This window comes from Helicoverpa zea, chromosome 21 (assembly GCF_022581195.2).
Source record: "Helicoverpa zea isolate HzStark_Cry1AcR chromosome 21, ilHelZeax1.1, whole genome shotgun sequence".
NCBI lineage: Eukaryota > Metazoa > Arthropoda > Insecta > Lepidoptera > Noctuidae > Helicoverpa > Helicoverpa zea.
The window spans coordinates 8,475,533-8,491,082 of NC_061472.1; the positions used below are offsets into that span (position 1 = coordinate 8,475,533).

General features: G+C 35.1%; 1 protein-coding gene across 1 annotated transcript in view; it reads right to left on the minus strand.

The window, feature by feature from the left end:
• Window positions 1-4,752: 4,752 nt before the first annotated feature.
• Window positions 4,753-15,550, minus strand: part of LOC124640877 (F-box/LRR-repeat protein 7) — a 90,433-nt gene continuing 79,635 nt past the window's right edge. Inside the window, exons 6-8 of the mRNA XM_047178833.1 lie at window positions 12,760-12,905; window positions 7,691-7,864; window positions 4,753-6,972 (exon numbers count right to left, since the gene is read on the minus strand). Of these exons, the coding sequence (XP_047034789.1) occupies window positions 6,760-6,972; window positions 7,691-7,864; window positions 12,760-12,905 (533 nt within the window). The 3' untranslated portion in view covers window positions 4,753-6,759. The remainder of the gene's footprint in view (window positions 6,973-7,690; window positions 7,865-12,759; window positions 12,906-15,550) is intronic.

The following is a 15,550-nucleotide window of genomic DNA, read 5'->3' on the forward strand; positions in this document are numbered from 1 at the left end:
AGGATATTTTGATATGGGAACCAAACCGAGTAAATGTACTAAATATGACAAAAGAGAGATGTTTGATGTGACGTTTCAGGACGGACGAGTAAACCCGCTGTGCAGAACAAGTTCATGCCCATTTGCACGACGTCTCTAAAAGCTTTGAATTGCTTTCACGTTACTGTTGATTTGTAGTATTTGGGTGCGCCTTGAAATGACAGACGGACAGACAACCATTGACGAAGATGCCTTGTATGTTTGCAAATAATGTCACTCTCGAACGAGGGTTTGTGGCAGGAAAGGATTCAATATTTTCTTAGCATATTTATATATTTTAGATACATAGTGGTGCTTTGCTCAGATATAAAATATATACATACTTTCACAGTATAAGATGTGATTAAAAGTCAACGAGGCGTAACATTTAACTACATAGGTAACGTAATTTCTTTAATTCTCTTGTATTTTTTTTTTACAAAATATGTTAACTAATAATTATGATTACGACTTGCCAATATTTTTTTGCGTATCTAAATATTAGGTCAAAAATTCTTTAATCAGTGAACAAACCCAGATTTATTAATATCGACCCAGAATGGTTTGTGTTTGGGCACACGCGTATCGCACTCGATAAGATACTGCAGTGACTCAATTAATATAATAAGTAAATTAATATTTGCCTAGATAACGGTTTAATATAAATTCTGATAACTGCTGAGTGGACGATACGAACAAACCCTTTGCCGTCGTGATTTCAAACGCCATTCATACATTACATTATCCCTGATCCTCTTTTCTTAAACAGTTCTTTTCTGACATGATTAAACTTTCACGAATCGTAGACATCATCCTCCGAGCCTTTTTCCCAACTATGTTGGTGTCGGGTTCCAGTCTAGCCGGATGTAGCTGAGTACCAGTGCTTTACAAGAAGCGACTGCCCTATCTGACCCCCTCAACCCAGTTACCCGGACAACCCAATACCCCTTGGTTAGACTGGTGTCAGACTTACTGGCTTCTGACTACCCGTAACGACTGCCAAGGATGTTCAATGACAATCTTTCACGAATCGTAATATGTTGAAGAAATGAGAACTGTGTTATAACCTAAACATGTACCATTGAAAAACACGATTATTACTTATATTCCTAAACGCCCACTCCTCATCACGTCTTGTATATTTTCCTGGAAGAAATCTCATTACTGAAGGAAATTTTCTTGTACCTGTTCGTTATGAATAAAATTTTTATGTTACCACACTAAAAAACACTAACCTTTTTCCCACGGTTTCACCCGCGTTAGTGTGAACTACTGCCCGTACTTGGATAAAATATAGCCTATGTTACTCGGAAAGACTGTAGCTTTCCAACAGTGCAAGAATTTTTCAGATAGTAGTTTTGGAGCCTTTAGGGTACAAACAAACAAAAAAAAATTTCTCCTTCATTATATTTTGATATTGCTACACACAACTCCGCAAAACTATTGACAAAATCACTTAGCTCCAAGCTCTTTTGTTTTCATCAGTTTCTATATATCATACAACTGTCTACCATCTCGGCCTAACTTCTGGCAAACTGAGAGATAGTGTTAAGCAATTCCGTATATAAATCAGAACAATAACATAATATATGGCCCATAAGTCAAAGTTTGTGGTATGTAATATATTTGGAGTTAGGAAATATGATCGTGTCGGGTATCCTTATGTGTAGATATGCGACAGTGTGTTTGTTTATAACCCTTTCATGGTAAATTCAATTATTAAGATGGAGTTTTGCATGGTAATATATGGTGCTCTGAATGAAAGAAAAAAAGAAAGAAAAGAAAATAAATTTTATTGCGCAACAATAGACGCATACACACACTTAAAATTAGGCACATGATTCTGAAATAATAATAGGTCAAAATATGCGTCTTAAAGCGCGCAATACGGCCCTCGCTCAGCATAATGCCCCTACCCGGAACAAGACGGAGTCCCAGCGCTGGTTTTCAGCGACAGCCGGTGATACCGCGATGACGTCTATCGGTGATGCTGATTATATTATGAAGACACATATATGTACTTAGTTTAGACATCGGCTTGTTATCTGGGTAAGGGATATAGTTTCCCTCGTGAAACGGACGAAGTCGCGTGCAATATCTAGTTTCGAATAAATCCGATTAAGTTTCAAGCTGATCTGATATGTTAAAATACTTGAACAGATAAGGATGTCATCTGTGGTTGGATAAATCGAAGAAAAATATGATCAAAATTACTTGTGAATTTGCCATTTCTGTCACCGATATTTGGTAGCTTGATTGAAAAAATTGGAAATTTTTAACTTATACGCAATGTAGACTCCATTTATTTATTTCTAAACAGCACTAAAAAAGCCGACTTTTAAATGTTAGGAAAATCATCATCATCTCCGTTTTTTCGCCTTTTTTCAACTTTGTTGCCGGCTTCCAGTTCCAGTTGCTAGGGAAAAAAAATATCTAGCATTAATTCCACAAGACAATTAATCGAGGCGCGATGCAGGATGTAGTCCTAGCCATATGTGCACATACAGCAAAGGTTTATGCATAAAAGATACAATTGCAGACCGAATAACCATTTCATTTCTGTAACTGTCAGACGACCGTCGCATCGGGTCAACAGCTGACTCTTTGAACTGCAGAGTCAAAAGGCATATAAGTACATTCCGACCGTGCCAACCCTATTGTGAACATATTCTCGTAGCTTCAAATTCCCGAGTACATTATGACAGACATTCGATTACAGACACTGGAGACACGATGACGAGTGATTGAGAGAAAACTGACGCTAGAGTTGGAAATTGTGAGAATTGCGGTAGATGTCAATTCAATCCTAGCGTTGGCTGCGTTCTATTAATATATAATCGATCATTTTCAGTAGCATTTATTTCTAAGACACCTTATAAAGTAACTAGTTCCATGAATTAAGGGATTGTTCGCAAGAGTTAACGCGGCCATGATACATAAAATGCTTAAGAAGGAACATTATGGGTTTTAGTCAGTAAGAGTCTGACACTCCCTCAAGTTGCTTACCCACAGCGGATGGGGTCATTCGATGATTACCCATAAAAAATTGCTGTTTCATGAATTCTAAATTTAAGTAAGTAGAATAAATAATGCCCTACCGATAGCAGTACCTTCATCTCATACCCGTTCTTCGCGACTTCACAGAATTACCGCTGGAGTACCAACGCATCAGTGTTTTAGTTACGTGTTGGAACGCTTACCGAGAAGCGAGTAAATAAACGCCTAAGTGTAAGTCACTTACTACTTTCAATTACTTTGAAAGAGTTCTAAGAAAGCACTATGAGAACATTAGTGACATGTTTAAGATGGCGTCTACAGAACAGAGGGTAGCGTTTTAAAATGTATAACCGATTTCCAAAAAAGTTCACACATTTTTTTGATAGGGTTTTGTTTGATTTCTTAGCACTTCATCATATAAAATTGCAGAAGACAGTCTTCGCTTTTGATTGCACTATATACCAAGAACTGATAGAAAGAAAATAGGAAATCGAAAATATTGCTCGCGATTCTTTACAGTTGACTTGGTTTCATTGCTTTGCAGTTGCAGTTGACAAGCTGGGAACTTGATTTGTTTAAAAAATAAAATATTTATGTACAATGTCCACGACAAATACCTACGCGTCTGTTATCTGTCTGTTTATTCATGGAACATTTTTATTTACTCTCAATCGATTGAAAATGACTCGGGCCCATTTTCACCGACAACGTTAACGTAAGTTTTCGTTAAAACAACTGTTTCCTTTGAAAATTGAACGTGTAAATTCATAGTAAACTGTTGTTTTCAGAAAACTGATGTTCGGGCTGTCGGTAAACTTGGGTGTCTTTTGTTCTAAAGGTACGTTTTGAATGCCGACTGCCGACTGCAACTGTCGACTCTTGCCGCGACAGCATCAAATCGTAAAATATTTTCATGAAACCGTTTTGGATCGCAGTGGCAACAGCACGGACGGACTGCAGTTGCATTCGGCAGCTAGTAATTAAAACGTACCTTAAAGATCGCTCCGCTTCCCAATAAACGCTACCTAACTCCCGACCAATTTTACCGAGGTATACTCATGTATACCCGTGTAATATGCTAATAAGGACCGAGTTCCTTAGTGCGGTATCAAATATGATATTATCCTTCACCGCTAAGCTTGGGTTGTTCTAATTAACATCAGTTTAGAAGGTGTTTCCGTAATAAGGAAGCAATATGAAGACTTAATATGTGTACCCAGATCTTGTTGCGAAGTTAATGTGCTAGTTTTATGAGAAAGATATTTGATTTCATTTTTAAAAGGTGAGATGTGTTACTTACTGTTTGTTTATGAATTTCGTATGGTTAAGTTATAGCTTGGTGTTGTCCGTCCGTTGATTGGACACTATTAAGTAGGAAATCAAAGTCAAATATGTATATATATTTTTTTTTAAATAGGCCCTCGCAGGCTCCTATGAAACGATATAGGTATTTGCATTTTCTTCAACTAGACTAGCCTAACTAGCCTAGCTAGAATAGCAAATTAATTATAATTTGTCTACGCTATTGCATTAGGATAAGTTCCTGTAATAATAGTTGTAAGTTGATAATAATAATAAATAAATTATCAACGAATTGACTATCTCATTTTGTGAATAAATCAGTAAAAAATAATGACAAGCTCAAAAGTAAAAATAAATACTCAAAGTTCACACAGACACACCTACTTAATTTACACAAGCTTTAACTGTCACTGATAAAAAAATAAAACGAAAGTATATGTTAAAAAATATAATTTAATAATAAAAACTAAATCAACAATGGCAATTCAGTTAAAATAGAAATAATTTTATTCTAGGGCGCCATATCTTTTGAAGATATTAGCTGTAATTACATATTTATAAGTTTTTTTCCCATTAGAGAAAACAACTTCTGACTTCAATGTTATAGGAACTGTTGCAGTCCAAAAAAAGAAATTTCAGAAGTAATTTTCGCTATTGGAAAACATGATTTTTTATCAATAAGGTACATCTACTTTTCGAGGCAAAATTTTAGTCTAAATGTAGAATGAAACGCTATGGCACAATATTTTGTCCGAATCATAATTTTATCCGTATTTTGTTTCACACAAATTGATAGTTTAATGATAACTGAGTGCGGGCTATTTTATATATTCACATTGTAAACGTCGCCGGGGGCAGAATTCAGTTTATTACTGAACCAAATCCAGTAATGGTTTTGTTAGTTACAAGCATTTGATATTCACACGGGGCTTTTCATGTATTTGTATATTTATATTGGAAAATAAAAATAGTATACAATGAAGATATAGGTAGTCAACTTCTTCGGACATAAAATATTTTTTTTAATTTAATGCTATAAAATTTGTAAAAAAGCGAACATGCAAAGATTGTGTTTCATTCTAAATTGAGGAAAATGGACTGTAAGTAAATTATTCAGGCTTTTAGAGAAAAAATATTATTTTCTAAAATAGTAAATTATTAAGATTCCTCGTTAAACATTCTTTTAGAGAAGATGTAAAATTATGAAAGCTATATTAATTACAGAGATAATGTACAAAATCCTGAATACATTTACTGAATAAATTTACTGATTAAGAAGTTTTTAATCTAAGCTGTCCTAGTATAGCTTAAGCGTAGCTTAGCTAATAATAGCGATGTAAGAAATATTAAATACCTATCTCATTATATGTTTGGTCCTTTCGTCCGCAATTTTCAACAAAAAAACGAATTCGACAGTTTAGCTCGGATTTGTAGCAACGTAAAATATTTCTCCTTTAACGATTTGGTTTTAATTTATGCCATAAAAAAACACCATTACTGCAAAGTCCAGTATTAAACCATAAATTTTAAGTTATACGTTTTGGTGTTACAAAATCGTATCGAACAACCTTTAGGATCAAACTTAGTAGAATGATCTACGAACTTTTTCTAAGATTTTTTTTCAATACTACAAGTCGCACATTTTCGCCTGATCACCCATTTAAAACACCCTTAACTTTTTCTGTACCCTGTACATAAATACATACTTAAACTAAAACATATTTTAAATCATTATCTTACTCGGTTATATTTATATTTAAAGCATTTACATTTATATAAAATAATGTTAGTATACTAAAATCTCTTTTTTTATTTACAAAAATAATTATGAAAATAGGAAAGTTGTACATAGACAATTCACAGTTCGAGATAGGTTTTTTGTAAAAAACCTCTGTAAAATTCGTCATATCATGTAGGTCTATAAAAACGAAATCCCAACCAGACAGTTATTCATATAAATACTTGCGTATTATTATGATTTATTTTCTGACAAAAGCTTTTATTCAAACAAAGACACTCAATTTTCCCTTATGAGAATACATGTTTATGAGATTCGTTCATATGAACGTAAAGGTCAAGTCCGTAATAATGCAGCACGAAAATAAACCTTATTGCGTTTGAACAAGGCCAAAAGTTGCTGAAGCGGAGTTCTTATCGTATTCTGATCGCTTAAAGGATTTCAAATCTCTTGTTCCAAGTTCCCATTTGAGTCTCGTTTTCCTAATACCAAACATTTTGACTATTTTTTAATCAAAGCAATAAATATGGAACATCAAAACTTCTGTCTTCTTATATCAATAACAATGTAGTCTTTTGTTTTTCCTACATTCTGTATTTTAAAGATACAAAATTGAAACATCAATCTTCTTTTACGCCATTAGACTACAGTCTTTTCGACACAAATATGCTCGATACTATTACCACAATTGAAAGGTCCTCATTTCAACAAAATCCAGGGTTAGTGTGTTCAATAACACATCTTTTGCAGTACTTCTTAACCGCTCTGTAACCTCTTAACGTGACCGGTGTATCTTGAATGTTGAGCTGTGTTAATCCTCTGCAGTAATATGCTACTGCTTCTAAACCATCGTCTCCGACTAACTCACAGCCTCGGAGAGCGAGCTTCTTTAGGTTTGGACAGCATCGGGCCAAGATCTGAAATAGAAGACATCAAAATGGAAAAATGTCAAAATGTATTCAAGAATTGAAAATACCGTCCTATATTTCCGACAGTCTTTTTGATAATGTGAAAAGACCAGATTAGCGAGAAACTACTTAGTATATACATATATACTTAGTATATATAGTACTAAGTATATCCATGGCAAGTTGGCGGAATCATTACAGTAGTTCATTTTTCTCACTATCTTCTCCTACATACTCCTGGATACAGTTGTATATATACCTATATATATATGCATATATATATATATATATACAACTGTAATATGTATATATACATATATATATATAGTTATATATGTATATTATATTTATATATGCATAAATATATATTTTTATTATCTTCCACTGATGCTCAAATTGTGTTGCACCCACCACTTCTATTTCACCACCACCCTAAGGTAGACTGGCAGAGAACGCCTAAGGCGTTAAGTCCGCCGTTGTACAATGTGCAAAAAGTATTCTAAATAAATAAAATAAATAAATATATAACCTTGACAGACCTAAGGTCTTCTCGGCCCAACTAATATGTAAATTTCAATTACGTATATTACTACTGTCTAAAAAATTTTGGTATTTAAAGATTACCAGAAACTTGAAAGTCTGACCAGCATAATCAAGCAGTCTTTCCAAAAGTTCGGAAACGCCTAGGCAAATAATTATGTCCTTAGATTTAAGAAAGAAGATTTACCTGTAACCCCGCTTCAGAGACATCAGTAGCACCAAGATCGAGTGCCCTTAGCCTGGAACACCCCCTGGCTATGGCTTCCACGCCATCGTCTCCGAGGGCCCCACAACCTCGGGCGTTCAGATACCGCAACTTGTAGCATCTTCGGGCCAGGGTTCTGACACCAGAGTCTGATACCTGGAGAAGTAAAGACAAGTTATAAAGTGGTGTAAAATGCAGAAAAAATATTTTTGGGAGATTCAGGGAATAAAAGAAAAATAAGTTTTGGTTTGGTAGGTAAGGATTTTTTAATATTAACATAGCAACCGTCAGTCAAACTTCATATTGGTTAATCGTCCACACATAATAAGGGTCCAGACATACATAGTTGTACACAAGAGGTTTCACTCTTTATAGTACGGAGGGTCAGGCAGTCACTGGCTATATCATCATCATCATCAGCCTATCGCAGTCCACTGCTGGACATAGGCCTCTCCAAGTGCACGCCACTGAGATCTATTTTCGGCTTCTCGCATCCAGCTCCTGCCAGCCGTCTTGCGCAAGTCATCACTCCACCGTGCCTGAGGACGTCCTACACTACGTTTGCCGAGGCGTGGTCTCCACTCTAGAACTCGTTTACCTCAACGGTTATCGGTTCTTCGGCTAATATGGCCAGCCCACTGCCACTTCAGCTTGCTGATTCGGTAGGCTATGTCGATGACCTTAGTTCTCTGACGGATTACCTCATTTCTGATGCGATCCCTCAGAGAAACGCCGAGCATAGCTCTTTCCATAGCCCGCTGAGCGACTTTAAACTTGTGGACCAGCCGTACCGTCAGTGTCCACGTTTCGGCTCCGTAAGTCATGACAGGTAGGACGCACTGATTGAAGACTTTTGTTTTTAGGCACTGTGGGATCGACGATGTTAGGACTCGACGTAGCTTCCCAAATGCAGCCCAACCCAACTGAATTCTCCTATTCACCTCGTCCTCAAAGTTGTTTCTACCTAACTGCAATGTCTGCCCGAGGTATATAATCTATCTCATCTGTATATCATATCTCACTGGCTATATAATCTATAACAATATTTGCAAAACCATAATTATACAGAGATAGGTCAAATGGTTTCTGTAGAATTTGGTTTAAAACGTCAAATCCAGATTCAAAACAAAATATGGATATTATTCAGTTCCAGTATAATTGGTTGAACTGAAAGTCCGCTACACGAGTAAATTGGCGCTTTGAAGAGCATACTGAGTAGTAGATATAACTTCATATAACGTGTAGATTGCCATCGTCTGCATTTAGATTGGATTTATGATTGCAACAGAAACCAACACTGATATTTGCTTTAATCAGAGTAATGTTTCAAGCTTAACTGCTGGAGGAAAAGCATTGTAAGTGGTTTTCACAAAATTTCACAATTGACGATGTTATAAAAAAATAAGGCTGAATATCACTGTTAATTTAAACGTCAGTTTTTTAAAACAACTGTTTTGCTACGATTTTTTTAAGTTCAAGTTTCAAAGTAAACAGTTTTCTTAGAATTATGAATAATAGTATGAATTTTGAAGTTCAAGTTTCAAAGGAAACAATTGTTTTAAAAACGCACGTTTATGCTCTCGGTGTACTTGGGCCTTTGGGTCGTTTTATTCTGGTGTTGGTACTATGTCACAGTTTAGAATAAAAGTAATGCTGATATTGTAATATTTGTTTCAGGAACTACGTTCATTTTGAATGGAAAAAAACAACTGTAAGACTTAATCGCAAGCAAAAATAGTACTTTCAAATGACGATTAGATTGCAAGACTAATTAAGAAGAACTACAAGTTCTTACGAATGGCCTCTGAGCCAAGTTTCTGCTAGTCAACTAATTAAAACTGTATGAAGTTTGTGGACCACGAGTTCATTCGTCTTTATTAAACTTCCTGTAATTGGTTATCGCGTGTTTTGGTTAGGTTATGTTTTTTCCCAAGAACGGGACTTTTCCATGGACACTACTGATTTATTTATGCAGAATCCAAGTGGGCAATTGGACTCTATTTTTATTCTACAAGCGAACATCACTTCATATTAATTAATGCAGGAATAGTTCTACACACAAAAATCGTCACACTCTTACATTTCACCAGTTATTGGCCAATTGACTTTAATAAAACGGTAGAATTATTTACCAATGCAAATACGATGAACCAAAAAATCATAAATTAAACTTAGTCTTTGTTCTCATTTCTGAAATTCAATTTGCAATTTATGAACTTAAAATGTAACAAAATTGAACTTAAACTTGTATAAACTTTCCATACAGTTGCTTTACTTATTTCCATAACAAAAAGATGTGATCATAACTTCCAGACTTTGGTCTAGCTAGACGTAGTGTTAAGTTTCTAAGTCGTATTTTGTCACAGAATGAGTTCTTAGAACTTCTTTTACATGTAGAAGCAATCAACGTGACTATAAATTCAGTTTATGTACTTATTGAAGGGAGACTGACATAGTTTTAGAAAATCGTATCTAGTCGTACTATAAATATTATCTTACTTTTTTTTTGCCAAACAGCAAAGTAATGATAAGCTTTTGCCACACTCAGATAAAATCAGCCCAATGTATATAAGACCATTTTTTTTTTAAATTGACAAGTTATTTTCAAGTTCATTCATTACATTATCTCTATCTTTAAATCTTCCAAATCTATTAAGTCTTTTCTTTCCGAAAGATAAACAGATATTATAAAGATTAAGCCATCATCAATCGAATAAAAATCTAAATCACTATTTCTGAGAAATACAAGCTGTTGATTTGCATCCGTGCCATAGTCAAAGACGTAATTATACTAATGATTCTCAACCCAAATCAACAAAAAAATTGGTACGAAAAATTTTGATTTAATTTTTTTTTCGGAATTCCGTCAATGTCACCTACCCGTTTTTAAACTCGGCGCGTGTGTTACTGGCCTTAAAACCGTGCTGCGCTCTCACACTAACGTAAACACAAAACATATGCAACGATCACTCATAAATTTCAATCAATTCACTCATACATTACAATGACAAAAAAAGCGGCACATATTAACTATTTCCCGTTTACTGTAATTCCAATCGATTATTTACGTATTTTATGTCAACCTCCTGAACTATGGCACAGATGCAAATCAACAGCTTGTATATCCCATCCGGTAAAACCCTAAGTGGAAAAACCAATAACAATTTTGTCCAATCTCCGAATTCCGCCTAAGTACGATCACTTTCCGACAATAAATCAATTTAGCAAATCTTTGCAATGAATAGCTTTTCAACCAATGTATTTCTAAAAAAAATAAACTTTCGAAAACTCATGAAATGTGTAAATAATTATTTTAAGGTTACAAATCTTCTCTATTTCATTACGTGAAACTAAAATACGTGTCTAACGGTGGGTTGCATCATTTAAATATAACGATAAACCGTTTGAAGTGGTCAAATCGCGGATTTGACCAATGTATGGCTGTTTATGATTAGTTATCGTTATAGCTAAGTGATAAAACTCACCCTAAATGTTGTACCCGTTATAATATGTAGAATGACCCCTTAAATAGTAAAATAATTTAGCAGAAAAGTAATCTCTCTGCCATATTTTTATCCAACTTTTCAATAAATAAACAATACTGCTATTACAAGAAACAAAACCCTTTCTATTTTACAACAATAAAATATTCATCCACCAAATTAAAGTTGCCATATTTTTTACTACAAAATAAACAAGAATCAACCTTTTCTTATTTACCCAAAGTAGAAGATCATTTAATATTTTACAACTGTTGAATCCAGACTAACAAAGTGAGCCTCTTTGAACAAAGGGAAATATTTCAGTATTTTCAGTTTAAACATGGGTTTACTCATCCGTATTATAAACTGAATATAAATTAAAAGGTTCTTCATTTATCAGTGGCTTCCGCATAATGAAACGTTAGGCTTAATTTTTGCCGTATTTGCTTCCTTTGATGTGGTTTCTCCTAATCTACACTAATTTTATAAAGAGGAAAATCTTTTTGTGCTCTAAATCTACTGGACCGAATCGAAAAAAAATCCTGTTGGAAATTTCCATTATCCCAGTGCAACAATATTTTTTCTATTACATATAGGTAGGTAGTTCTAATTTTCCTAAGGACGCAGGTGAAACTGTTGGAAACATGTCGTCCTTACAAATATTTGTAATTCGAAAGTACTCTGTATGTTCGACTTTGACGCAAAAACTACTGAACCGATTGATTTTTATTGTACACGGATAGTTTAAAACCTGAGTATTGTTAGAGCCCAAAGAAACGCGTAAAACAGCTGGTTTCACAATCTAAATTGAGAATTGACCTTTTGAAAATACAATATGGTCTATTCTCAGAAAAATGAAAACGATTCTACTTGATCTCGTTACCACAGGCAACAGTCTATCCCGCAATATGGAAAATATGAAAATATTAAATTTTCTGGGAATGAGATTGAAAATTCAGGGAAATACCAGTGGTATGAAAAGTGTATAGTTTTCTTATTATCCACGTAACCGATGTGGTCCAAAATTTAATTCTGGAGGGTAGCAATTAGGTAGCAGCTCTGGGTGAAAAAAAAAACACAATACTTTTGCGCCGTTTCTTCACACTGGGAATAGTGACAGCTATCCTGACATCAGAATGGCTGTCACCTTTGGATGCTGAATATCTTCAAAACCACGAGGGTAGCTATTGGTAGCAACTAATGGTAGCTGGTAGCGATTAGGTAGCAACTCTCTATATGTATTTCGAGAGGATCGGAGAGTTGTAACAGGGATCCTGACGCAGACTGTCATCCGCCACTTTCAACTCCGCAACACATAGGTAGTGTTGGCAAAAACTAGGCTAGCAATTCAAAAACCAGTTAATATGCATCTTTGTTTATGAACAAAATTTTCTATCATGAATACGAGATTTATATGGAAACGGATGTTAAGTTACTTGGTGTTATTTTCGTACATACCTATACGTATACGTACTTAATTCAAGACAAACAGAAAGAAGAACGAAATGCTTCACAAGTACTATTTACTATGCATAGCCATGTACAGACAAGCACACTAGTGCTACTCACCTGAGTACACTTAGCAACAGAAAGGTACCGCAGCGCCGGTCCTAGCTTGGCCAGCTCGTACAGTCCGAAGTCCGTGACTCCGGTACAGTCGGACACACTGAGCTCTTTCAGCGCGCAGTAAGATGGTATCCATCGAACTCCTGCATCTGAAATACAAAGGATAGTGCCAGTTTTAGTTTCAATTTCATTGAAATTTGTAGTTTCAATTGCGTTTCAGTTTCAATTTCATTGTGGTTCCAATTTAATTTTTGTTTCAATTTCATTGTGGTTCCAATTTCATTTTTGTTTCAATTCCATATTATTTTCTATTTATTTTGTTCCTATTTCAGGTGTTTCTAGTTTTTATGTTTTTGAGTAACACTTACTAAAATTAATTCACCGGTGAAAATAAATAATGGACCCTGATCCGAACGCGATTTGTACCTGTTCTATGATCTTAGGGATACCATTTAATTGGTAAGATTAATGGGTCCGTTCACCCAATTAGAACACGACTTAATTAATTAAGATGCTGAACCGAATCCTTCCTCGTTGTAAGGAATTGTTCAACCCGAATTAATTGTTACCAATTTTACCTTTAACGCGATGAGGTGATAAGCCTTTATTTCATTAAATGGGTCGTATTCAAATCAAAGGTGGATTACAGAAATACATAGTATTATAGTATGTACTAGCTTCTGCCAGCGACTTCGTCCGCGTTAGATTCGGACTTTGTGCAAAGAGAGGAAGAAATAATAAACACCCAGCTTATCCAATTATCTAAATCTATGCGTACCTACTACTACTTCACCTAAAAAGAAATAAATGTAAACTATTAATAATTTGTAATTTGAACAAATATCTACCTAAACATTACCAAAATAAGTAATAGGTACTTTCCTATTTTATAAAATATCAATAAAAGAAAGTTAAAAATAAATTATTTATAACCTAAAAGTCGCCCTGATAAGCAAGGTTTGTTAATATCAATAATAATTATCGTCGGTCAATAAGTTTGAACACTGAACGTCTATTGGCATCAATCGCATCAACAGCCAAATATTGTATGAAGCTCGCGCAGCCACCGCGCCGCGAGCCGCGTCGAGCTCGGCGACCGTTGCACAAAAATGATCCTTATGGCAGGATTCAGTATTTACGCGCGATGGCTTATTACCTTATTTCATGTATAACTTTGGTGTTTCTTTATCGATTTATATGATTCTTTTTTTATTGAATGGATAATAATGTTAACTTTTTTAAATTACTGTGAGTAAGAGTGTTATAAATGTAATAGTAGACAAATGTAGTCAGAAAGCTCCGAACTTCTAAGCTATCGAGAGTTAAATGTGTTATTCTGAGCCAACCATAAAAGATAGACATATACTATCATAGTATATTTTTTACATAATTTTAAGGAGTACATTTCCGTCATACATGATTTCTGTGTAGCTTTAACCATTAAGGCTGCACACGCGACGGAAGCATAAAAAATGGAGTAACTTCTCCCGTTTTCCCAACATTTACCATCACTGCTCTGCTCCTATTGATCTAAGCGTGATAAAAAGTATCCTATAACCTGCCCAGGAGTATGAAGAATTATTGTACCAAGTTTCGTTGAAATCCGTCAAGTAGTTTTTGTTTCCATAACGAACATACAGACAGACAGACAGACAAAAATTTTACTGATTGCATTTTTGGCATCAGTATCGATCAACCCAACCCGCATTGAGCAAGCGTGGTGATTAATGCTCAATCCTTCTCCATGTGAGAGGAGGCCGCAGCCCAGCAGTGGGACGATAAAAAGGCTGTAACAGTAACATTAACAGTAACAGTATCGATCACTAATCACCCCCTGATAGTTTTTTTGGAAATATATTCAATGCACAGAATTGACCTCTCTACAGATTTATTATAAGTATAGATTAGTTTATGTATTTCGAAGGGAGGTTTAATTGTATTCGAACATCTTTAGCAGAAGCTTGGGTAGTTAGAAGCCAAAGTTTGACATCCAGTCTTACTTGAGGGTATCGGAGGGGAGGAGATCAGATAGGCGTCGCTTCTTGTAAAGCACTGGTACTCAGCTGAATCCGGTTAGACTGGAAACTGACCCTAACATAGTTGAGAAAAGCCTAGGCAGATGATGATGATTATTTATTGAACTATCAAACTTTGGTAATGAATCATTTTTGCGTGTAACAACTATATGTACCTACCTACAAATAATTAGCAAAATAATCTCAAAGTTTTTAAACAAAGCCTAAAATTCGCATACACAGTAACAATTAAACAATAACATACTAAAACCCTGGTCTACGTCACTCGTGCGGACCCTTTGTAACAGGGGAACAATTATAATAATTACTGAAGCGAGTTGAAAGAGTTTTATCATTGCGCCGTTACTTTGTGTTAAGCCGTTACGCTTAGAGTATCGAACCAACAAGTACCGCCATAAAAATATGTAGGTAAGTCGCTATGCGAAGAAGTCTGCCAATTACCTAAATACCCACTATTAAAATATCATTGCTCTCTTGATTCAGCAAAATAGAGTAATTATCTAAGCCCATTTTGCAACGCCTGAAAAGGGCCGTTGAGCTTTTGTTATTTATTTTTTAAATATGTTGGGACACCTTTTCACACACGGTCGGTTAGCCCCATGGTAAGTTATTAATTAACTTGTGTTATGGATGCTAACACAACTGATAAACTACATATAGCTACATATATACATATTTATAAATACATACTGTGACACCCAGACCACGGCCAACAAGCATGCTCATCACAAACGTACATGTCGACCGAACCGGGAATC